This window comes from Cibotium barometz, chromosome 10 (assembly GCF_041138505.1).
Source record: "Cibotium barometz isolate CiBa-2024 chromosome 10, ASM4113850v1, whole genome shotgun sequence".
Taxonomy (NCBI): domain Eukaryota; kingdom Viridiplantae; phylum Streptophyta; class Polypodiopsida; order Cyatheales; family Cibotiaceae; genus Cibotium; species Cibotium barometz.
The window spans coordinates 25,436,596-25,462,924 of NC_141055.1; the positions used below are offsets into that span (position 1 = coordinate 25,436,596).

At 45.1% G+C, this 26,329-nt stretch overlaps 1 protein-coding gene across 10 annotated transcripts in view; it reads left to right on the forward strand.

Moving 5' to 3' along the window:
* The window catches only part of LOC147634703 (coiled-coil domain-containing protein SCD2-like), a 39,966-nt gene extending 14,028 nt beyond the window's left edge, over positions 1–25,938 (forward strand). For 6 of the 10 annotated variants that reach the window (XM_086803842.1, XM_086803849.1, XM_086803844.1 and 3 more), the window contains 6 exons: positions 22,623–22,750; positions 22,866–22,941; positions 23,479–23,529; positions 23,635–23,675; positions 23,798–23,924; positions 24,563–24,869. In XM_086803842.1, the coding sequence (XP_086659968.1) occupies positions 22,623–22,750; positions 22,866–22,941; positions 23,479–23,529; positions 23,635–23,675; positions 23,798–23,924; positions 24,563–24,693 (554 nt within the window). In that variant the 3' untranslated portion in view covers positions 24,694–24,869. Of the gene's footprint in view, positions 1–22,622; positions 22,751–22,865; positions 22,942–23,478; positions 23,530–23,634; positions 23,676–23,797; positions 23,925–24,562; positions 24,870–25,176; positions 25,222–25,495 lie in introns of those variants that run through there. The other 4 variants (XR_015266777.1, XR_015266778.1, XM_086803845.1 and 1 more) reach the window with 4 other exon arrangements.
* The last annotated feature ends 391 nt before the right edge of the window (positions 25,939–26,329 follow it).

Genomic DNA, 26,329 nt, shown 5'->3' on the forward strand with positions numbered 1-26,329 from the left:
GTGTGAAGTGACTTTTGCACCCTAGGTCAATCGTTTGTACTAGCATTGTGGTACACTCAACTATCATAGAGTACTGTGTCTCCTTGTTCACGACCTTGTTCACGACTTTTGCACTGTGTGTCTATGTTATGCATTGCTACAACCCTAACCTTAATCCCAACATATGTCATGTGCACGTACCGGATGTAGACCGCCTTCCACGACAAGCCCTTGAGTCCTCCATGCAGCTTACACGAGAGGGACAGAGCAAATCGTGGTACTCATGGGTGGTCAGCCAATTCGATTGACATGGCCTTCAGATGGATTACCTCTTGATTCACCGTTCTTAGATCTCTCACGTCAAGAGATCAATTGCCTTATTTGCCACGACTTGGTCCCACCTAAGCTCCCCACAAAACTCTAGTTCTACAAAGAGCACTTCTTGAAAGTTTCTGAAGATGGATATATTAGGAGCGCTCGATACCTCCATTGCTTGACTGTGATGGATTGTGGGTGGTGACTCACCACCCAAATCGTAGGTTCAAAGCCTCAAACCACCCCCAAGCCTAAGGTCTAATTTCCATGAGCCTGCTTGGAAGTTGGTACCGATGGCCCCAACCTGGCGTCCCATACGAGTAGGCCGAACGACCCACCTTGTAGCTCCATGGCTATGAGGTCTTTCATGCCCCCTTGTAGCCTTCCTATCTATCGCGTGGATACCTCAATAACTCGTAAGTGTCCTTGAGGTCACTTATATAGCAATAACATAGCTATTATTGGCCCCTGCTATATTTATATACTTTCGTGCTTTATTTATAAGCTTTAAGTCATTATTAGCTCTCGAGTATTAATTATAAGCTCTGAGCTAATCTAGACCACATCTTGCTAGCGCCCTTAGCCCACGTGTGAACCCTTCGAGTCCCCACACCCTAGTTAAGCCCTTAACCCTAATCTTGGATTGATCTTAATCCTGATCTTGGGTTAGTACACGTTCCCTAGCCCATACATACCCGGATACCTTGGGTAGCTCCCTTTCGGAGCTCTGATGAATCTATGTATAAAAATAGTCCTCAAGAAGTAATCTGGTGGGATGATAAAGTCCCATTACAATTCCATGCGGCTAGGTGAAGCATATCCTTGGTCTCATAGACCTCGCCCCCTCATGTGGGGCATCTCTCTCTCTTTCTCTTGTGATGGCCTCGGGGTTACTTTTATAGGCACAATCTGACCAATTGGCGATGCACGTTTGGTGAGAGGATATATATCCCTAGCATGCCGAGAGAGAGAGAGAGAGAGAGAGAGAGAGAGAGAGAGAGAGTTATATTAATGCATACAAAAGGCCAAAATGACCTATGAGACCAAAAGGGTTAAATCATGTTACATCATCATGGTAATAAAATGAAAGAAAATGACAAAGCTAAAATGCTAAAGCTGAGATGCTAGGGCTGATCCATGCACAAAGAGCATAAGGCTCGCATATCATCCTAAGATATCCTGCATGGGGCACTGCAATATGGCACTCAAGTGGTCGGCGTGAGGAAGCCCTGTGATGGTGCAAGATGATGGCCATGATCCTCCTACGGTGTCGCTGTAACATGTGGAGGCTTCGGAGAAGATCGGTAACTTCAATGCTCAGAAATCAGCACACTTTTCGCAATGGAATTAACGCACAAACTGAATGAAGATGTGCAGAAAAAGAGAGAGAGAGGGAGAGAGGAGAGGACACGGTATTGGGTCCCAAATACCCTCTGTAGGGCCCCCACCATGAATGGGTGTATTTGCTTTATTAGAATGATGTAAATCTGAAAAGAAAATACAGAAATCTTAACCTTTCTTGGCTGAGAAATCTCTGCCCTTGACTTGCAGTCCTCCACCCCTTTGCTTTAGCAACTTCTTGGTTGTCCTAGCCCTTGTATGCTTGAGCACTTGGTGAATTGTGAGATAACACAAATTGATTTATGGCTCACCTATATATACTACTTCTAATAAGCAGTTGACCAGCATCATATCCAGGCGGCCAGCACTGATTTCTGTCCATGAGTGAAAATCAGCATTAAATGCTGAATACATCATAGAAAATGCTGCGCATTACGTCATGGCAGGCTTGGCATCATGCGCCTGAATCTTTAGGGGCTGGACACTGTTCCGCAGGCAGTCTGTGGGCTGGGCAGCCTGTATGGGCTGCCCCATACGTGCCCTACAGCCATATAAATGTTTAATGTACTGTCGGCTGTCCCTGGCATGCCCCTAGGGCTGTCCTACAACCTCTCCATGGCTGGTGGGTTCAACCAGGGCCTTCCTGGTCCTCATGGGGGTGGTTCACACCATCCCCATGCCCACACTAAGACTTGGGGTAGCCTATTGGGCTGGCCCCTTTCTTATAAGCAAACCCTAATTGTCTACACAATGATCTGGCATCCGGGGACCATACCAGATACACAAATTCACTGACATCATTCCAGAGGGAGGCTTACAGCGCGGACTGGCACTGTTCATGTGCAGGACAGTGCACACCTGACCTTGGACTCATGTGCAGGACAATGCACACCTGACCTCGGACGACCGGGATGGATCCCTGGTTGACTTGTCCCGGACTGGGCTCACATGGGACCAGTTTACCATCCCAAGTCCTGCACCTTCTGTACAGATATGTCTAGTGGCATCCAAGTGCGGGATGTATGTGACATCCCCTTCTGCTTAACTTGATGGAAGCTGCATAGCCTCCAAATAATCCGTCAATAACGCCGGATATAGTCTTCGAAAAACTCTTTGTCAAGCCATACCGTTTCGTGGGTCCCTTGGTCTTGAAACTTCGTGAGGAACTATCTTTGTCTTCGGCCTGAGCCATGCTTGAAACGGTGCAGAAGGATCTGTTTTGGAACCATAACTTTTGCTTCATCAACAATATCTGGTTCCGTTTCGTCTTTGACTTCTGAAGGATAGGACTTGCATATGGCTTTAACCAACTGACGTGAAACACATCGTGCATAGTCTAACTTGGAGGTAACTTTAACTGCATAGACACCTCATTAATCTTCTTCCTGATGGGAAAAGGTCCGAAGGCTCTTGAAAGACAACTTTGGGCATTGCTTGCCCACCTGCTTCAACCTTTGCTTCATAATCCGAAGATAAACCCAATCCCTTCCGAAAACTTCATATCCCTTCTGTCTTTATTGCCTGTCGAGTGTGGCCTCTTGCGCTTAGCCAATCTATCTTTTACTGACTCTAAAAATATCTTGGTAAGACTCCGTCACTCTGTTCGCTTCAAGTACTGAAGACGTCAACAATGACTGGAAAGGTCCTTCCAAATGCTGCCTCATATGGAGGCCTGCTAATAGCTGAAGAAAAAGAATCATTCAAAACAGCTTGAACTAAAGGTAAATAAGATTCCCCACTTACCTTGCTGATCGTGGACATAACACTTCAGCACATCAAAGGCCAATTGGTTGTATCTCTCTATCTGGCCGTCCGTCTGTGGATGGAATGCATTAGAAAAATTCAATTTAGTACCAAAGTTATCAAACAATGCCCTCCAAAAATGACTTGTAAAACTTGGCATCTCGGTCTGACACTATGGTCCTAGGAATCCCGCCAATCGGGTACCAATGCCGAATGAACAACTGGGCAACATCCTCGGCGGTCACATTGGCCCTGCAAGGAATAAGCATAACAAATTTGCTAAATCTATCAACAATAGTTGAGCACTGCGTATTACGCTTACTCGGATTGGGAGGCAGATTCGTGACAAAGTCCATTGAAATATCTTGGAAAGGACCCTCAGGAATTGGCAAGGGCTGTAACAACCCTATCTTCTTTCCACGAGGAGCTTTCACCTTTTGACAAATATCACAGCGTTGTACATATGTAAACACATCTCGCCTCATCTTTGGCCAATAATATTGCCGTTCCAATTTCTCCAGAGTTGAATTCATGCCCTATGACCATGAGTAATGGCGTAATGGGCATCATGGAGAAGAGTTGCCCTGAACGACTTCATGACAAACAGTCGGCCTTTGTAGAAAAGCCAACCATCGCGTATCAGCAAGGGGCATGGTTCTATGGCATCCAATGCCTGTTCCCACTATGTACCGAATTCCTCGGAATCCACCTACGTGTGCTTCATGTCATCTAGTCCTGTACCAACAAGATCGAGTCTAGTGGTCTGAATCGAAGTCACTTGTCCCTTCTTGCTCAAAGCATTTGTCACCAGCCTGGACATTTCCTAGTCTGAAAGGGGTCTGGTGGACTCCAGGAGGATGTTTAAATATTTGGAAAGTACAAGCTTTGGGAATGGGAGATTATCCTAGAATACAAAGGACCACACTCCTAAAATTTAGGAGAGTTGCTATTTTTGGCCCGACTCCGATGGAAATTTTGTTCGCGTCATTACATCTGGAATTGAGCAGATACCAAGAGTTGGCAAAGTGCCTATGACAGAATGTCTACCAGTTGGGATATTTTTAGAGGTAAAGATTATGGAAGGACCCATGTCTTAGATTGGGACATGTGGCAAGAAAGTGGACCAAAGTGAGACAAGTGGCTTGACACTTGTTAGAAAGTGGATCAAAGTGAGACAAGTGGCCTCACACTTGTCACTTCAGCTATTGTGTGGTTCTCCACTTGTCATTGTAGCCTTCTCTTGCCATTTTAGCTCATGGGAGGCCCAAATCTATAAATTGGAGCCCTCTCTCTTCATTAATGGAGGCTCTCTTGTTGCACACTAGCCTCTACCACCATTACAGGCTGCCCTAATGATGGCTACTCTCTTTCTCTCTCACTTGAAGGCTGCCCATGAAGAATACCGGCTGTTGGGGACTGTTTTGGAGGCTTCCATCGCGAAGAAATACTGAAGGCAAGGGTATTTAATCATTTATTATGATTTCTAGCCATTGTACTTGTTGTACCAGCATTTGTACTTGATGTATTTGCTGTACCAACCCTTGTACTGGCCGTACCAGCTTTTGTACTTGTTGTACCACCCATTGTACCGGCTGTACCAGCTTTTGTACTTGTTGTACCAGCCACCGTACCGACTGTACCAGCCACTGTACCTAATGTACCAGCCCTTGTATTGGCTGTACCAGCTTTTGTAATTGCTGTACCACCCATTGTACCGGCTGTACCAGCTTCTGTAGTTACTGTACCTGCCGTACCAGCCATCGTACTGGCTGTACCAGCCACTGTACCCGCTGTACCAGCCATTGTACCTGCTGTACCAGCTGAATGGAGAGTTGTACTTGCTGTACCCTTTCTATTGCATGAAGACCCGTGGTTTTTGGGGAAGAATCAGTACCCACACGGAGGTATATGGATTATATTGTTGGCTCGGCATTTCTATAGCATATGTTCCGGCTTGGTTGCTTCGTGTTGGGCTGTGTTATGGCATTTGTATATGGATAATCCGGCATCTCCCGTGGGGAGAGTAAGGCTCTCAAAGCTTGTACATGTTATTATTCTCCTTGGGTAATAAAATACTCCAAGGGGGGGGGGGGGGGGGGGGGGGTCGGCGCCCATTCCGGCCTCTATGCGGTGTCACACGTGCAAGCTCCATTTTCAGCATTTGTGGACGTTTTGTCCAGCTTTATGTTTTATGCAAAGTGATGATGGATATGTGTTAAGGCTGTGGCCATGTTTAATGTTTTAATATGCATTGATGGTATCAACAAGTGTGTCAAAGGCCCTAGTCCCCTGGGCACTGCCGCCGCGAGTTTCATTGGTATCAGAGCATAGGCTTTCTTGGAAGCGGAGGCTTCCTTCTATCAATAAGGAAGAAAAAATATCTCAAGTGGGGACCACACTTACCATCATTGCTGTTAAGCATGGCCAGCCGCTTCATAGCTTATGAAGCAAGAGCATGAGCAGTAGACAGCTTGTTGATCTAAGGATTTATGAATTCACAGAATTTTATCGTGGAAGTGTGAAGTTGGCTTTATGTGCACACGTTTAGCACTCTTTCCATATGGATATTGTGGATTATATTATCAAGCTTACAGGCAAGCTATATGGAGATATATCTCGGGATATCTTAAGGATATGGTGAGGAGATATTTCTTTTGGCTTCATGACCAAAGAAAAGCTAAGTATACTTTTGAGTGTGCAAAGTTGGTGCTTTTGCTATTTACTATGAAATGTTTTTGATGTTCACTAACCCTTGTATAGCTATGCAAGGAGAAAGGTGTTGTTGTTTGCCTTGAGATGGTTTCAGGGAAACATTGTTTATGGCTCCCTTTAATGGGATGAATTCTTTTCATGGCTCCCTTTATTGGGATGGATTATATCCATGGAGATTTCTTTCTTGGACGAGATTTCTTTGGCTTCATGACCAAAGAAAAGCTAAGTATACTTTTGAGTGTGCAAAGTTGGTGCTTTTGCTATTTACTATGAAATGTTTTTGATGTTCACTAACCCTTGTATAGCTATGCAAGGAGAAAGGTGTTGTTGTTTGCCTTGAGATGGTTTCAGGGAAACATTGTTTATGGCTCCCTTTAATGGGATGAATTCTTTTCATGGCTCCCTTTATTGGGATGGATTATATCCATGGAGATTTCTTTCTTGGACGAGATTTATATAGATATTGGGCTTCACAAGCAATTTCTATAGACGAATCTCTCCGAGTTTATAGAGAAGAAATCTTTGGATATCTCATGGATATGATGCTTTTATGGATAAAGTCCACCTCTACTCCAAGGTGTGTGGTTAGCACGGAGTATGTGGTAAGAGTTATGGTATACAGGTCTATGGATTCCTGGACTTCTTTTCTAGGGATTTGGATCCATCCTCAGGTTTATGGATTATGTTTATGGCTCCCTTTTACTGGGATGGATTATTCTTTTTGGCTCCCTTTATTTGGGATGCATTGGACTTATGAAACTCGTGATTCACATACCCTGTGTAGTGTTCTCTTGTCCTACGTGCTCTCTTGAAGATTGTTTCTACTATGTAAGAGTGGAACAATAGAGAGCAGATGGAAGGGAACATGGGCACTTCAAAGGGTAGTGACAAGCACAACATACCCTGTGTAGTGTTCTCTTGTCCTACGTGCGCTCTTGAAGATTGTTTCTACCATGTGTGGGTGGAACAATAGAGAGCAGATGGAAGGGAACATGGGCACTTGAGAGGGTAGTGTGAGTTGGTGGCCGAAATGCCTACAAACTATTGGTGGCCGAAATGCCTATAAACTATGTGTAGCAGAAATGCTTATGTAACACCAGGTTATCTATGCCTGCGAGACGAGTGATTGTTTTATCTTGTTACTTGAGCCCACCTCTCATCCAAGGTGTGTGGTCAGAGTACCAACACGGAGTGCAAGTGGTAAAGTGGACATGACGAGACTTATGTCTATGCCAAGGGTCATGTGGACCGATGTCTTGTTGGCAGGAGACTTATTTTGTCTCGTCCATTTACTTGGGACATGGATTATGATATCTGGACTTATGGGACTGTTTTGTCTCGCCCATTTACTTGGGACATGGATTATGATATCTGGACTTATGGCATTGATTTGTCTCGCCCATTTATCTTGGGACATGATTATGATATCTGGACTTATGGGACTGTTTTTGTCTCACCCATTTATCTTGGGACATGATTTTCATATTGGTATTATGGAGACTTATTTAGTCTCGCCCATTTCTTTGGGACATGGATTCTTCAGTTATATTGGATTTTTGAGACTGTCTCGTCTCGCCCAATCGATGGGACATGATTATATCTTGAATATATGGCTTGAAGCTTAAAGATGCGGACAACTTTTAAGAAGTTGGGGAGGATGTCACCAGCCTGGACATTTCCCAGTCTGAAAGGGGTCTGGTGGACTCCAGGAGGATGTTTAAATATTTGGAAAGTACAAGCTTTGGGAATGGGAGATTATCCTAGAATACAAAGGACCACACTCCTAAAATTTAGGAGAGTTGCTATTTTTGGCCCGACTCCGATGGAAATTCTGTTCGCGTCATTACATTTGGAATTGAGCAGATACCAAGAGTTGGCAAAGTGCCTATGATAGAATGTCTACCAGTTGGGATATTTTTAGAGGTAAAGATTATGGAAGGACCCATGTCTTAGATTGGGACATGTGGCAAGAAAGTGGACCAAAGTGAGACAAGTGGCTTGACACTTGTTAGAAAGTGGATCAAAGTGAGACAAGTGGCCTCACACTTGTCACTTCAGCTATTGTGTGGCTCTCCACTTGTCATTGTAGCCTTCTCTTGCCATTTTAGCTCATGGGAGGCCCAAATCTATAAATTGGAGCCCTCTCTCTTCATTAATGGAGGCTCTCTTGCTGCACACTAGCCTCTACCACCATTACAGGCTGCCCTAATGATGGCTACTCTCTTTCTCTCTCACTTGAAGGCTGCCCATGAAGAATACCGGCTGTTGGGGACTGTTTTGGAGGCTTCCATCGCGAAGAAATACTGAAGGCAAGGGTATTTAATCATTTATTATGATTTCTAGCCATTGTACTTGTTATACCAGCATTTGTACTTGTTATACCAGCATTTGTACTTGTTGTATTTGCTGTACCAGTCCTTGTATTGGCTGTACCAGCTTCTGTACTTGTTGTACCACCCATTGTACCGATTGTACCAACTTTTGTACTTACTGTACTTGTACCAACCACCGTACCGACTGCACCAGCCACTGTACTTGTTGTACCAGCCCTTGTATTGGCTATACCAGCTTCTGTAATTGCTGTACCACCCATTGTACCGGCCGTATCACCTTTTGTACTTGCTGTACCTATTGTACCAGCCACCGTACCGGTTGTACCAACCATCGTACCGATTGTACCAACCACTGTACCCGATGTACCAGCCATTGTACTTGCTGTACCGGCTGAATGGAGAGTTGTACTTGCTGTACCCTTTCTATTGCATGAAGACCCGTGGTTTTTGGGGAAGAATCAGTACCCACACGGAGGTATATGGACTATATTATTGGCTCGGCATTTCTATAGCATATGTTCCGGCTTGGTTGCCTCGTGTTGGGCTGTGTTATGGCATTTGTATATGGATAATCCGGCATCTCCCATGGGGAGAGTAAGGCCCTCAAAGCTTGTACATGATATTATTCTCCTTGGGTAATAAAATACTCCAAAGAGGGGGGGGGTCGGCCCATTCCGACCTCTATGCGGTGTCACACGTGCAAGCTCCATTTTCAGCATTTGTGGACGTTTTGTCCAGCTTTATGTTTTATGCAAGTGATGATGGATATGTGTTAAGGCTGTGGCCATGTTTAATGTTTTAATATGCATTGATGGTATCAACAAGTGTGTCAAAGGCCCTAGTCCCTCGGGCATTGCCGCCGCGAGTTTCAGCATTGGCCACTGGATTGGCCTTTCCTAGAAGGTACTCAATCATACCACCGAATTGCTGGAATATCTGACTCCAACGGTGTTGTCGATCACTCCACTGTGCACTTGGCATTGTCTGAATCCAGCGTAATGCATGATGGTGGACAGTGTGAACCTCAAAGTCACGGCCATAAAGAAAATGTTTCCAATGTTTCAAGGCCTGTATAACTACTAGGAGTTCACGATCATAGACTGAGTAGTTTTTCTGTGCAGTAACTTACGAGACATATAAGCTACTGGATGACCATTTTGTTGCAATACACCTCCAATTGCGATGTTACTCGCATTGGTGATCATCTGAAATGGCTCGTCCCACAAGGCAAGTGCTAAACAAGGCGCTTCTGATAAAGTCACCTTGAGGTTCTTGAATGCCTCCAACGCTCGTGGAGTCATTCGAATCTTTTGCCTTCTTGTCTTCACACCCTTTAGCAGATCGGTGAGATTCGTCGAGAGATCAGAAAACTTGTCTATGTAGGTGGAGTATGCCTGGCATATACCCACAAAGGATCTGATGTCATAGGCTGTCTAAGGTATTTCCCAATTGACAATCTCGGCCACTTTAGCCAGATCAAGTCGAATGCCTTCGGCACTAATTATGTATCCCAAGTACTAAACCTGGAATAGATAAAATTCTGACTTCTTTTCATTGACGTAGAGCTCGTTGCTTTCCAGCAACTTAAGGACTTTCTTCACATCAATATCATGCTGCTCAACCGTAGCTGAAAATACCAGTATGTCGTCCAGACATATGAACACACACTTTCCAATCAAACCTTGGAAAACACGCATCATCATGCGGTTGAAAGTAGCTAGGGCGTTTGTCAAGCCAAATGGCATGACCACAAATTCATAGTGGGCCCGTTCCGTACGGAAGGCTGTCTTGGGGATGTCCCCCTCCACAATCCGCACCTGGTGGTACCCACTCTTTGAATCAAGTTTCGAGAACACCTTTGCTCCATTCAGCCTCTCGAGAATATAATCAGTTCGAGGCATCGGGAATCTACTCTTGATAGTCAGCTTGTTGAGTGCACGATAATCGACACACAAGCGGGAAGACCCATCTTTCTTCTTGACAAATAAGATCGGTGCTGCAAATGGCGACACGCTGGGGCGGATGAAGCCAGATTGCAATAATTCTTGGAGTTGGCGGTCCAACTCCGATTCCATTGCCTTGGAAAGGCGATACGCAAACTTGCTCGGGGGTTCCGAGCCTGGGAGGAGGTCAATCTTGTTGTCCTCCGGTCTAGACGGGGGGAGTTGGGGAGGGAGATTGTCCCGAAGAAAAATCTTTTGGAACTTTTCATGGAGAGTTGAGTACTTCTCGGAAGCACTGGCCACCGTCTGGACTGTGTGGATGTATATCATCGCACACTGTGCGCCTTTCCTGACTGCTCGCTTAGCCTGCAAGTGGCTTATGAGCGGAAAGTTCGGAATTCCTGGCTCACACTTAATGGTCACTGGGGCGTTTGACACATTCCGATTGATCTGGAACGTGTGCTTGTTCCACTTGACATCTGGAAGAAACTTGTGAAACCACTGAATACCCAAAATTATGACTGCTCCTACAAGAGGGGCAACCATAAAATCACGCACAAATTCTATGCCCTGAATAACTAACTTAGCACCTAGAGCTTCATACTTGACACTCGTTGTCATGCCTGTGCTAAAACCCTCAACCTGTTTGTCCACCGAAGTCGGGACAAAACGAGCACGCCTAGCGGCCTGTTCCGCGACCACATCCTCCATGCTGCCGCTGTCAAACAAGACGACGACTCTCTCGCCACCTATGTAGCCAAAGGACTTGAGCAATTCGTTACGCTCATACTCCTGGTCATGGGCTTCCTTCTGCTTATCTTCGAGCTCCCGGCTATTAATTGCTCCAACTGAAGCACCGGGATTTGAAGAACTAGGGGCAGCCACTGGGGTGTGCGTGGGAGCTGAGCTCACCACGGAAGCTGTGGAGGCAGCGGCGGCGGGCTTTGGAGGCTTCTTAGGGCACTCGCGAGAAGTATGTCCTTTTGTATGACAAAAGAAACATCTACCCTCCTTCTTGTATTGAGAAAGCTCCTCAGCACTCAACTTGCCACCTGCCTTGTCTGCCTCCGCTTTTTGGTCTGGAGTAAGCTTAGACGCATTATTCGAGTTCTTGGAGCCAGAGGCTCCGGGGCTCTGTCTTGGGGAAGACTCCGTCTGGTTCTGGTTCTGGCCTTTGCTCCCCGAGGCAGTAGCCTTGGGAGAAGTAGGCTGGGAAGTCTTGGGCTTGCCACCATTATGCTTCATTTCTGCACTCTGCGCAAGCGAGAGTGCATCTTCGAAGGTGCCTAAACATACGCACCTCCCATTGGATTTGAGTGTCAAGGCCATACAAAAATTGCCCTTTCTTGTCCGAATCAGATAAGCCTAATTGCAAACATAAAGTCGAAATTCTATTGGCAAATTGAAGGACTGGTTGCGCGTTCTGACGCGCTCCCTTGAACTCGTCTTCGAGTCGCTCAAGGTAGTGGAGCGGTAGAAACCGCTGCTTAAGGTTGTGGACAAACTTGTCTCACACATAAGCTGCCATACCTAATCTCGTGTGGGCATGAGCCCACTGAGTCCACCAAGGAATGGCCTCACCTTCCAAGTACCAACTGGCTAAGATCACTCTGTCAGTATCTATCTTTCTAACTGTGGCAAAGTAAGCCTCAAACTGATGCAACCATGAATAAAGAGTTGTGGGGTCGAGTTTACCATTATACTTGCTGAAGTTCATTTTCTCGGGAAAATGATTCGAGGGCGCTGTCGGTGTCAATCTAGCGTCCAATGCTACTGGGTAACGCTCGTGTTCCACGCGTCGCATGGCTTCGTCTTCTCGTTGTCGGATCTCCAATGCACGCATTTGCAACTCAAGCAAAGAGCTCGGCTGCGGTCGTGACCCTGCGAGAGGGTCACTGTGTCGAGGATCTGGAATCTAGGATACGGAAGAAGAGGGAGGAGGAGATGGAAAACGCGACGCTGGGGAACGGGTACGTTCTTCCAGAGCCTCAATCTGCGCCTTCTGCTCTTCCAACTTGGTCGTCTGGTCTGCGATTGCTCGCATCATCTGCTGGAACATCTCTGCAACACTCAAGCCTGGTGCCCTGGCTAGGTTGCCTCGTGTACTCTGGTCCCATGGTTCTTGGTCTCTCTCGTTGTCGAAGCTCGCCATAAAACCAACTGTCCTTCGAGGGACAGGAGTCACTCCAAAAGGGGTAGTCCACCGACGTCTGAAAACCAACCACACGAGCGAGAAAAAATTCTGGTTTCTTTGCTGAGTCTTTGCACTTGAAGTAGGCTCTGATACCACTGTAACATGCGGAAGCTTCGGAGAAGATCGGTAACTTCAATGCTCAGAAATCAGCACACTTTTTGCGACGGAATTAACGCACAAATTGAATGAAGATGTGCAGAAAAAAGAGAGAGAGAGGGAGAGAGGAGAGGACACAGTATTGGGTCCCAAATACCCTCTATAGGGCACCGCGAATGGTGTATTTGCTTTATTAGAATGATGTAAATCTGAAAAGAAAATACAGAAATCTTAACCTTTCTTGGCTGAGAAATCTCTGCCCTTGACCTACAGTCCTCCACCCCTTTGCTTTAGCAACTTCTTGTCTGTCCTAGCCCTTGTATGCTTGAGCACTTGGTGAATTGTGAGATAACACAAATGATTTATGGCTCACCTATTTATACTACTAATAATAAGCAGTCGGCCAGCACTGATTTCTGTCCACGACTGAAAATCAGCATTAAATGCTGAATAAATCACAGAAAATGCTGCGCATCACTTCATGGCAGGCTGGGCATCATGCGCCTGAATCTATAGGGGCTGGACACTGTTCTGCAGGCAGTCTGTGGGCTGGGTAGCCTGTATGGGCTGCCCCATACATGCCCTACAGCCATATAAATGTTTGATGTACTGTCGGCTGCCCCTGGCATGCCCCTAGGGCTGTCCTACAGCCTCTCCATGGTTGGTGGGTTCAGCTAGGGCCTTCCTGGTCCTCATGGGGGTGGTTTCACACCATCCCCATGCCCACACTAAGACTTGGGGTAGCCCTATGGGCTGGCCCCTTTCTATAAGCAAACCCTAACTGTCTACACAATGAACTGGCATCCGGGGACCGGTACCATACCAGATACACAGAATCATTGATATCATTCCAGAGGGAGACTCACAGTGCGGACTGGCACTGTTTCATGTGCAGGACAGTGCACACCTGACCTTGGACTCATGTGCAGGACAATGCACACCTGACCTCGGACGACCAGGATGGATCCCTGGCTGACTCGTCCCGGACTGGGCTCACATGGGACCAGTTTACCATCCTAGATCCTGCACCTTCTGGAATCTGTACAGATATGTCTATGTGGCATCCAAGTGCAGGATGCACGTGACAGTCGTCGCGGGCATGGGTGGGGGCCTCTAGGTTGAGGTCGTTGACTTTTGCATAGCTCGGTGGCTCTATCCAGAGAGAGAGGGAGAGAGAGTACTGGGTTTCTTTGTGGTTGAAGCCTCTAGTGAAGTTAGCGGTAGTTGGGCAACAGGAATCTTAAGGTGCATGTGAAATTTGAGAGATTAGCATAGCATAAATTGGTAGGAGTGTGTGCAGATAGGGTGGTGGGATTTGGATAGCTTATCTTGGAGTCTATATAAGGAAAAAATATCCTGTGGAGTTTAACCCATGGGGTATGGAGTAGGATTACATGAAAGAGGAGCTTGAAAACGTTTGAAGGTCATTTGGAGTGCAAAAGATTTTGTCGCTGGATTTGGTTTCATTGAGAGTGCTTCTTGTGGAATGTATTTCACTGGTTGAAAGTATTTTTCCAATAGAACGAATTGTAGGAGTGGATTGAGTAGAGAAGAAGAGTAGAATGTAGGATTTCAATTGGGAATTATGGTTTGGGAACCCTCAAGTGCGGTTATACTTGGTGACAATAGGTTGAAAGAAAGAAACAAAGAATGATTTTTTTAACATATACGAAAGACCCAAAGGGTCTATGAGACCAAAAGTAATACACGTGATCTGCGGGTAACTGTATGCCAGCAACAAATGTGAAAGGAAAAAAAAAGGAACTAGCTACCCAACGAGAAACACCCACGTACTATGTGAGTGCTGCATGGACAATGTGATAAGCCCAACCAGCCATGTGATGTGGTCATCCAATAATATACCCTCCTTCTCTGCGACAGGGCACAGCTGTGACCAAGTCCACCTCCTGTGGTACAGATTCATGTCTCCGGAGTATGTCATGGTGGATGAGTGGAAGGTCCAGATCTCTGAGGGCGGAGATGCCTGGCTCTGAGAAGGGATCGGGCTCAGAGCCAGCCAAAGGATCCTTGCTCTCGTATGTCGGTGTCCCGTGTGATCCCTCTATCCATGTGGGGTCTGAGTGGTGTTCTCTGTCCCAGGCTGAGGTAGCTCAAAGAAATATGTAATGGAGGTCTGAGAGGCATCCCATAGTTATGCTTGCATGAGCGTTGTTTGAGCATGACGTCCCGAGGACGATAGAGGGCTTGTAGGTACATACCCAAGCATCGTTGATCTGCATATTGCAGTGACCGAATCCAATCGGAAATGACTTTGAAATCTCCTGCGAATCTCATAATACGGTGGGCATCTATGCAAATAGAATCTTCAGTTGTGCATACCCCACATATGTGTGTCTCTTGGGGGATGCCTTCTAGCCTGCCAGACTCAGCTCCTAGAAAGTGTGATGATACTCTCAGTTGGCACATGGCATGGGACATGTGCCATTGAGTCATGCGGTGCATACGATGTTGGGCCTACGAAACCTTGTTGGGGTTTCGGTTCTAGGTCAGATGATCCTCGGGCGTGGTCTGTGTAGACCTTACATTGGTATTAGAGCATGGATTTGACAAGTGCTAGGACCCGAGGCATGGAGGATGTACAAGATAGTACCCTTTATTCTGGCTAGAAAGCCATGGTTTCTTTGCATTGATGTGTGTGAAAGCAAGAAAGGGAGAAACCCCTCATGCAGCTGAACAAGGATTGGAGAGAAGGTGAAAAAGCAACCCAGCAGGTTGTTTGCCCATGAAACCCTAGCTTTTTAACCTTGGTGTTGTCTAAGGCGTGAAGGTAATCATGACACTCTTTGGGGCTGCATTTTTGTGCGTGTTGTAATCATAAGACAAGGTACCCATAGGCTTGTTATCTCAGCAGAGAACAGCTGGGTGATGGGTGGTCTTTGTAGGCAACAAGGGGACAGCTGTGGTGTCCGCAAAGAGGTGACAGAGGGGCGAATGGGATGGCCCAGGCAAGGTGGCTAAGTCAGCCCCAGCCAGCCCTTGTGGCTAGGGCCAAAGTGCGGCCAAAGAGCAGCCAAAGAGCTGCTGTTGCTGTTCACACAGGCTCCAGCCCATGATGGGCTTGGAGGCGGTCAACTCAAGCAGTAAGTGCAGGCCGTGCAGCCATGATGGCGACTAGGCCATGCTTGGCTGGAAAGTTGGAAAAACGCAGGGCGCGCAGGTTGGTGGCAAAGGGCGCATAGGCCATGCAGCAGAGCAGTGCGTGGGCAGCGCTCTGGGCAGCTGGCAGAAGTCTGGGCAGCGCGGGCAGGAGTATGGGTGGGTTGCACAAGTCGGGCAGATGGTCTGGGCAGCCAGCTTGATGCGCAAGGATGCTCTGGTTGTGCAGATAGGGTTGTAAGGGGCTAAGGGGCCGTGTGGAGAAGGAAAGCTAAAAGAGGCATGATTATTAAAATAGGGATAAGAATGGTTAAAAAAAGCATAAGTGAGCTTTTTTTTTTGGGGTGCTAAAGTGAGAGGGGGCTTAATTTTAAGCTTCAGCTTTTAAAAACTACAAAACTAAAGCATGGATGCTTTTATTAAAAAAAAAACTCAATACCCCTATAAATTCAACCTCTCCCTTCTTGTTGGCTAATACAAACACATTGTGCAAGATCTATGTACGCCATCTCCAAGCTCATGGTATTGGAAGCTGCAAACTTCACTTTAGTCCTCTCATCCACCCTAAAATCCTTTCTCTAACCTTCCACTTCTTTCTGGCCCATAACTCGTCACCTTTCTATCACTGCTTTTCTCCAAGTTAACACGCACGTTTCGTGTGCACCGGAGGTATATAGAGTCAATGGCCAGTAACTCCATGAAGTCATCCGGCAGTAACGATGTGGAGTCGGTCGGTGATGATGACATTGAGTAAGTGAAGCCACCGGGACGGCTAGGATTTCACCCACCACCAACAGTAAGGTTGGAAGATAAACAAGAGCGCATTATCGAGGATCCCTGAGGGAGGATAGCGTCGGGCCCAAGTTTTATGGGTGCTCCATGCCTTTGCCAACCGATGACCGTGGGGTTGTCAAGTGGTGTTAGGAGGCTTTTGCTAAGTGGGATTCAAGTCTAAATTTGCACACACATTGGTAGGTCCAAGAATAGCTCAAAAGTTGCAACGCTTATTTTCAAGTACTCCGTATTTTTTCAAGTACATTGGTGGATGCAAGAATAGCTCAATAGTATTGACTTCACAAGCCCTAAGTTGTGATGCTTATTTTCAAGTACTTTGTTGTTGCTACTTCCCACCTAAGACATCAGCCTATGCACAAGATTTGATGCAGGATGGGCATGCTCTTTGTTTGTGGACATTGTGGAGTTCTCCCAACATGGGAATATCCACCAGTTGGGTGACTTCAATGCATGGACAGCTGGGATGCATGATTTTCAAGCAAAATCTTGTTATGCTCTGAGAGATGGATCCGGGAGAGATTGGATTGCAATGGACACTCAAGATGTAGGACATGTTACTATGTATGGGAGGCATTTTTTAGGCATGGGAGCCATACAAGAGCTGATCGTGTACAACGAGATGTGCTGTTGGCCTACATATAATACCCTTACATGCTTTCCGTATAAGGGCGGCTCCAATACCGTCAATTATTTGATGGGTCTCCTGGTCTTTTGTCACATATTCGAGATTCCACTATCCCACCCCCATTCTTAGGAGCGGACCATACTTATCTCACTTTCAGCATCTCCTACCTGTAAAGTCCTTCCCATGATCTGCCCTAATCACAACCGAAATCGGAGTTAGTACAAAACCAAACCATGAGGTAGTAGGCTAGCTCACCTCCCAACCACGATCAGCATCCATAGATCTCCCCCGAGGCAAGGCTAGGGCTCTTGCACAATCCCATAGACACATGTCTAACTCCAGCGTCCCATACCATCGAAGCTTGTGTTGGAGAATGCACATGCGGAAGCATAAACCGTACAACAATGAGAGCGAGCAAAGGAGATGGAGAGAGTTGGACAAGATCACCTTTTATAACAGCAATAAGCTTTACAATGGCAATAGCCAGCAGTGGTGTTGAACTATGTGCAAGGGAATGGACTACAACAAGTGAACAATGAGAAGATCCCTTTTAGAGTGCATATGACCTGGCTGACTGCTTGATACAACTGGCTGACTGGTCCAAGACATAAAAATCATGTGAAAATAGATAAAATGCCCAATAAATAGGCAGAGTCCCATAGCATTGAGATGCACAATTCTAACATCCCCTCTGTAGCTCATAGTGTGCAAGAGTCTGAAGAAGATAAGTTGATGAAGATGCAACCATGGACCCTCCAGCACCGCAAATATTGGAATGACCTCGGAGAGAGCATCTGTCAACCTGTTTCCTCCAAATAAAATGCCACCACGAATAGCAAGGAACTTGCGTGGCTACAAATTCCCACACAAGTGTGCAGTGAACTCCAAGAATAGATGAGCTGCTGGACACACTGTGCCCAACAGTGGATTGAAAACACATCACGTCCCAAAAGCCTCGAACAATGAACTCAAAACAGAACCAATTCATAATCTATGCTACACAAAAGATAACCATGTCCTGCCAGATGTCTAATGCTTGGAACTCCGAATCATGATTTCCATGCACCAGTAAGTGGAGCTGTAATCAGTCCCCTCTCTCGCTCACAAGCCTCCTTTGGCTGGAAGCACATGGGAGAAACTGCATGTATAACACCATCTGGGTCCTCTTGAGCCGGAACCGCCCTGGGAGCCCTAGAAGTGGTACTAGAAGAATCTGTATCACTGTCGTGTGTCGTGTGTCGTGTGTCTTTGCCCTTTCTCTGAGAGGAAGCCTTGCCCTTGGTCTTGTCCTTCTTCTTGGTGGACAAACGATCCTTGGATAGATGTCCTCTCTTCCCTCGAGAAGCAGTGACTCCGACCTTTTTTCTGCACTGTAGAAAGTGCCCAGTCAGAATTGCTGAGAGACACCTTCAACTCACCCTGTGAAACGAGAACGGACTCTTGCTCCAAGAGTAGGGATCTAAGATCATCAAAATCCAACTGGATGTGACGTGGCACCGCAAAGATCGAGAAATCACATCATAGTATGGGGGAAGCTTGGTGAGGATAAGTGTAGCGAGCTGAGCAGAGGACAAAGCAGCACCCATAGCCAGTAACTAGTCACGGATATAACCTTGGCCTTCATGAGGAACGATTGCATGGAATTGCCTGCAGGGAATAACAAACTGTAGAGTTTCCCTTGCAAGGTAACTGCCGTCATCGACGAACCTCGGGCAAAGAGATCCTCCAATTTAGACCATACCCGATGAGCACTAGTGATAGTTTGCACGGCCGGTGAGACCTTCTTTGTGATGGTCTGCACAAGCACTAAATGAGCCTTCGAATCTTGATTCTCCCAGTCATGTAATTCCGCAAGAAATTCATCCTCTTGATCTTGAGTCCACCTCCTAGAGTTCTGAGGATGCTCGGGCTTATTCTCAGTGCCCTGAACAATCTCCCACTAACCCTTGTGGATGAACCAGATCCGCATTTGAAGCTTCCAATGGGCATAGTTGGGTCCTTTCAACTTGTCATCCTTGTTCGTATAGGGGGGGGAGCCATATCCACAGCAACAAAGAACACAAATCACAGCTCTCCAAGACTCCTCTCAAGTGCTTTCCAATGAAGCGAGGCTCCAAAACCAATCAGCCCCCTCTCAAATCTGAGAGAGACAGAGGCTGGACAGCAGCAAAACAATCCTACAAAACACCGGGAACCTCCTACCAGAAGGGTAGGGACTCGTGGAGGAAGAATAAGATGTACAGCCACTTGTTTGTCAGCACCACATGCAAGAAGCTCACCACAACTGATGCTGAAACAGAAAACGCAGCCAATAACTCCACAACCTGCTTCTTAAGAGCAAAACACAGCCTGTAGGGCTGGCCTACAGCAGCAAGAGGGCTGGCTGGACCAGAAAATGCAGCAAGGCAGTAAAACTCAGCCACTGTATATGCTGATCTGCAGCCGGAGAAGCTATGGAAGCAAAATGCACAACAGAATAGAAAAGGGCGAGCAGCTTGCAGAAGGATGGAGCAGCCTGAACCTAAGCGAATGATACCATGTTGGAGAATGCATAGGCGGAAGCATAAACAATACAACAATGAGAGAGAGCAAAGGAGATGGAGAGAGTTGGACAAGATCACCTTTTATAATAGCAATAAGTTTTACAATGGCAATAGCCAGGAGTGGTGTTGAACTATGTGCAAGGGAATGGACTACAACAAGTGAACACTGAGAAGACCCCTTTTATAGTGCATATGACTTGGCCTACTGCCTGATACAACTGGCCTACTAGTCCAAGACATAAAAATCATGTGAAACTAGATAAAATGCCCAATAAATAGGCAGAGTCCCATAACACTGAGATGCACAATCCTAACAGCTTGCCCAAGGGCCTTCGACACGCCAAGCTACGAACTTGCCTTGTGCACGCCATGAGCATGTCTACTCTCCAGGTCCAAGCCAGACCTTCAGTGGTGATTTGCACAATTGTGTCTCATAATGAATCCTAGCCAAGTATTTGCCTGCTAATCCCTAATCCCGGAGCCCCCTAACCTGTGAAGTCCTTTCCAAAATCTTCCCTAAACACAGTTGAAAACAAGGCTAGTCCTAACCAAATCGTGAGGAACCGGGCTAGCTCACCCCCCAACTGTGACCGGTATCCACCGATTCCCCCCAAGCCAAGGGTAGGGCTTCCTTTCCAATCCCATAGGCCCGTGTCTAACTCTAACATCCCATATCACCGAAGCTTGCCCGAAAGCCTTTGACATGCCAAGCTACATTATCAACCAAAATGATTTTCGGTCTCACATAGTCCTCTTAGAGAGTCATAAAGATCAGCCCTAATCTCTGTGAAGCTCAACGAGTTCACCTCCCCAATTCTACTCAAGGCATCCACTGCTCGATTCAAGCTATCCTTCTTCTGATACTTTATTTACATATCAAAGTCTTCCATCAACTTAGCCCACCGTGCCTTCCTCCCCCTCAACTCGGGTCTATCAAAAATGTACTTCGGAGATGGTTTGATACTCGAACCATTCCGTACAAATTGGTTACCCTTCATTTAATGTAATTTTCGGTGATTTTATGCTGATAAATCTATTGTAATCATCTCCTAAACACCAGATTGAGTTGTAGAAGAATAAACACTGCCCTTGAATCTTGAAATTGGATCAAGAGGTAAGACCCCCTTCACATTATCATGAGTATGGTACAAGAAATAGCCAAATTTAATGGGGAGCAGTTTTACACATGGCAGACAAAAACCATGTATCTACTCATGAGGAAAAATATGTGGGGGCTAGTTGAGGGAAGAGATGAATACCGAGAGATGAGAGGGAAAAATGAGTGGAAGAGCAGGAATGAAAAAGCATTGGGACTTATCGCACTCAGTTTAAATGATGAAATCATTCATCACATCACAGGGATACAATGGGGGCAAAAGATGCATGGGATGAACTTTTCAAAGCGTGTATAACCACATACAGTTCTCTCTCCTCAGTGTGCCATTTGGCCTGGGTATCGTCAAGTTTCTTGGTGTCAAATGCCATAGTTTGGCCATCTGAACGAAATCACTAGCGTCTGTCTCGACTACAAATATGTCTGCTAGGATATGGCAAGGCTAATATATGTGCTTCCTTCACCTAAAGCTTGAGAGCTCGAAAAGCCTCATCAAACTTCTCGTTCCAAGAAATTGGGCTGTTTGGACTTACGTCCTCTTTCTCGAAGGAGGTCCGTGTGAAAGGTATGGTTAACTGTGAATAATCCCTCACAGACTTCTTAAGAAATACGGTGAATCCTAAAAACGCCCAAAGTTGCCTTACGATATGAGGAACCGGCGAATCTAAAACCCTCTGTATTTGCTCAAGATCTATGCCTATCCCGATTCCCATCTCGAGAAATCTGCACAACTGTCTCGTAATAACCCAAGCTCTCACTTATATAGTGATAACTACGCCATAACTTGCTATAGACAGCCATTAACTTGTTTTATCAACGAGGAACCTAGCCAAATATCTTGCTTGCTAATCCCTAATCCCATGGCTCCCTAATCCCGTTGGATGAAGTCCCTAATCTGTAGACTAGGTTCTAGGTACATAACATACTTCAAACATTTACTCATAGATTAGTAATGAGAGCCTATTAATACTCCCAAGTTCTTTCCAGCTCCGATTGAGAAAACAGTTGACAAGAAAGAACAAGCCATCCATCTGGAGTTGAGGAAGGAACATTGATGGTGCCTGGCAGAGTTTCTAACAAGAATACCCATGTTATACCACAACTTCACTTGAAGGCCTTTCAAATGATTGAACCTGTCCTGCAAGATCTGAATGAGCCTAGTATCCTCCTACTTACATCAAGATGATGTTCATAGATTACCGAGCCACCTTGCCATCGTTGGCAGATCTGCAGAGCTAACCTGATGCTTGATATCCTTGATGGCCCCCTCCCTCTACTGGGGCGTTGGCTCCATAGGTTGTGTGATGATGATGGTCCCATTTTGTATCATATGGCTCGGATTTGACATTCCCAGCTCATAGCTCTAGTCTTTGTTCTCTTTTGTACCATGACGAGATTACATGTATCACTTGTCTAATAGACCCATTGGGTCTTTTGAAGATGTTTAATATAACTCTCTCTCTCTCTCTCTCTCTCTCTCTCTCTCTCTCTCTATATATATATATATATATATATATATATATATATATATATATATATATATGGCTGTCTCTATCAAACTTTTTTTATTTTTTTTAAAATATAAAAATTTGTTTGTTTTTGGTGATTCTCTTCTTTCTTTTAAAATTATTCGTAAGTTCAGATTCATCTGGTCTTATGACAGTATATATATATATATATATATATATATATATATACTCAAACACACACACACACACACAAACCATGTAAAGAGGTGAGCCATGTGCTTGACATTTACTTTTTTTATGCAGGTGATGGTGGATCCAAGCCAGAAAGGAGGGAAATATCAATTAGGGATTTGCATGATATAAGTGGTGAAGGAAACATTGAAAGCATGCTCTCTGTTGAGAAAGGACTGCGTGAGCTAGCATCTTTAAAGGTTAGTACCATGGCATCTGTGTGTGGTCATTGTCAATCATTGTGTAGTTAAGGATTCTGATGCACAGTTAACATGCAGAATAGTTCACCAGTAATATAGCTGTTTTTGTTGGAAGGTCGAAGATGCTATCATGCTTGCCATGGCTCAGCAAAGGCGTCCAAGCCCCATTCGAGTTGGTCATGCTATCTTAGGTGTGTTTGTTGCAAGTCCTAACTTTCTAAGCCTCAAATTCATGTTTCATCAGATACTTCACTTTTTTTTATAAAAATAATTGCAATAGCATTCCAAGACCTGAAAATATGTTTTTCTTGCATTCCTTAAGAGATCAAAAGCTATGGGGGAAATTTCCCAATTGACACTACTATCTCAATTAATTTGGGTATTTCGGCAATCATGCATGCAATTATCTTCGTGGGTTTTCTAGTCATATTGATTTATTAGGAGAAATTGAGATATCGGGGAAAATTAGTTGATTGCATGTGGGTAAGATCTATTGGTGAGGTGAAAAGGGAGAGGAGGATTGAGTGACCACCTTTAAGAACTTCCCACAGTAAGTTCTACAACTGTCTTTTACGCCAGTTTTTCCCTGTGATGTAGGAAACCAGGACATGTATGGGATAAGTAACAAAAAGCTTAACATTTTTACAGGAAAATTATCTATACAATTTGTTCTGACACAAAGGTAGAGTAATTTACTGTCAATATTTTTTTAATTAAAAAAACTGCAGAGTCTCCTTCTTTAAAGGGTATCGACAGTGCAAGGCTTGCAGAATCGTTCGGTATGTATGTGTATCTGAGCAAGATTTATTTTTAATGTGCATTGGAGATGAATGGTTTTGACCTTTTTAACCTTGTTTTTTCACTGACGGGGATTTGTTGCAAAGATCTAAGCCCAGATGAAGTCGAAGATGCACAGTTTAAGCAGGTAACAACTCTTACACTGGGTGAAGCCTGTTAGAACACCTAGGTCTTTGTATGGATTATCAAGGTAGTATATTGTTCTAAAGGTTTATACTAAGATCTGATACTGTTCTTGCATTTGGGCAGGCCTGGCTTGTATATTTCTGGCGCCGTGCAAAGACCAGTGTTGTTGAGGAGGATGTTGCAGATGAGCGGCTACAATACTGGATCAGTCGCAACAGCCAGAGCCCCACATTTCAGGATGCTGTTGATGGTATGCAATTTTTCTGGAACTTCCAGCATTTTGTCTGTTAAAATTAACACCATAGAAAGTGTTTACAAGGTGAAGAAGGGGGAAATCATAAAGTTGTTACCTTTGATGGCTAGCTCACCACCCAGCCTTGTCCCATTCCACCAGAACCCATCTTCCTGGTGTTAGCCTTGAGCCAGAACCATGCTTGATCTGGGTCCTGATTCTCAGGGTCTCAACCCTCTTGGAATGCCCAATAATGAGCCTAATCCTCATTTATAAAGACAATAGGAGAGCATGCATAGCTCATCACTTAACAGCTTACTAGTGGGGCTGAACATCAACTCAAAACAAGCTCATAAATGCTGAACTGGACTCAATCTGCTGCACAGCTTCACTGCATGTACTGCATCTTAGCAACCAATTCATTGAAGATTCAAATTTTTGACTTTGTGCCAGAAAAATTCCATGCCATATTCAAAATTTGGACTGAATTTTGGATTGAGTTGGTGGTTGGACCTTTGAGTACAATTCTGCTGCTACCTTCTTTCAAGCCTTTATTGAGATACTTGGGCTTGGTAGTGAGACGAGAGTTGTGTCTGATTAATTAGAACTAATAATTTCCTTATTAGTACCTTTAGTTGTTTGTGCATGTTTTACAGTGGATCGAGGACTTATCGAGTTGCGGAGGTTAGGCATTGAAAATCAACTGTGGGAGGCTTCCCGGAAAGAAATACAAGAAGCAAGCTTGAAGGCTACACTTGGTACTGATGGAGAGGGGGGGACATCCTAAACATGAATGGCAGTGTAAGGTTTATGTATGGACCAAGACCATGTTTCAATTTAGTTATTGTTTCTATTGATAACACCATTTCTGTAAGGGCATCAGAAACTCAACATGTTTAAGCATGTAGCACTAATTGAGCTTGTAGATTTTTTGCATTATTTTTTGAAAGATGATTTTGATCATGGCTTAAGGACTTCCTTTCTGTATGAAAACTTTCCTATGGCCATACGTAGTATGGGCGGACAGGTGGTGAAGGAACCAGACCCCCAGAGTGTGGTCTTGCATTGAGGCCTCCATAGTTCCTGGCTGCATCCCCCCAGAGAGGGAGGGATGATAGACGGTCCTCCCTCTTGCCTCCCTCTTTTGGGTAAACTTTTGACTGAATAAATATGCCATTTACTAGATGATGCTATTGCTTGAATTAAGTAGTAATTTACTCTGTTGTCCAAACTCTTGACCAACAAGCTCTTGTTGCTATGTGTTAAACAGCAATTCCATCCTTGCACGACAACGTTTGTGTATGCTAGATGAGATGTATGTCACTTACTCTTGATTAATGAATCAACTACATGCATGTAGTCTGTACTTCTCCCTACTGAGAGAATTAGATAATTGCACAAAACTAAGGGTGGGGGTTTTTTTTTTTTGCTCCCCCACTAGCTAAATGCTCCGCTTGTTGCTTCGTGTAAACTGTGGGTTGAGGTCATCGTTGAGCGCGAAGAGCGGTTGAGTGTAGTTAGGCTGCAAGAGTCATGTTGAAAGCTATTGAAAGTAGATGATTGGATGTAGTTGCGGTGCTTCTATTTAGGTCCAAGGAAGTGGAGAACCAGCGTGCTGACGACGAGAGGGAGGTTGGAAGCTGTTGACGAGTTTGTGCGCTGAGGCAGGGCCGAAGTTGGTGGACATCAGTGCAAGTAGAAATCAATCAGGGATGGACCCGTTGATGGTACCAAAGTTGACTGTGTAACGTGAGTTCCAACTAAATTCTATGGTCGTACATGAAAACAATACTGTTTAAGACTAGGTGACTTGTAGGAACAAGAAGGTTTTAATGCTTCATAGTTTGTTTGAGTAAAAGTCCATTGATGGTTGGTTAATTCATTCAATCATGTCTTTGGTTGGCTAGTTCATTTGCACTTCAAGACATGCCTATGCTGTGCATGTGGGCAAACACATCACATTGGTTGATTGTGGTCTTGTACTCCAATAGAATCCAAGTGAATGCCAAGGGTCATCTTGAGTAATTCTTGATCCAAGGATGTCCTTAAGTCGTTTCGGTTAAACAAGGAGGATAAAGTCAATAGTTTCTCTCATTTGTTGATATTTATTTTATTGATTTCTTTAAATGAGTACTTAATACCCTAATGCTAAGAAAACCGCCTACTTGAGTGTTCGTTCAAGATACACACACGAAAATAATTGTGAAGTAATCCAAGTAGTTGTAATTCATGGTCAAAAACTATCACGAGAACATAGGTGGGCTTTGGTAGAACCCACCACCTATCCATAGCACAAATTGGACACAACACCGAAGCTAGAGACCACAACCTTGGTACAATCCACATCATGAAGGCATGCACATCCCATACCATACCTCACTAGTCACTAGGGTTGTCATGATGCAACTACCTAGTGGGGTATC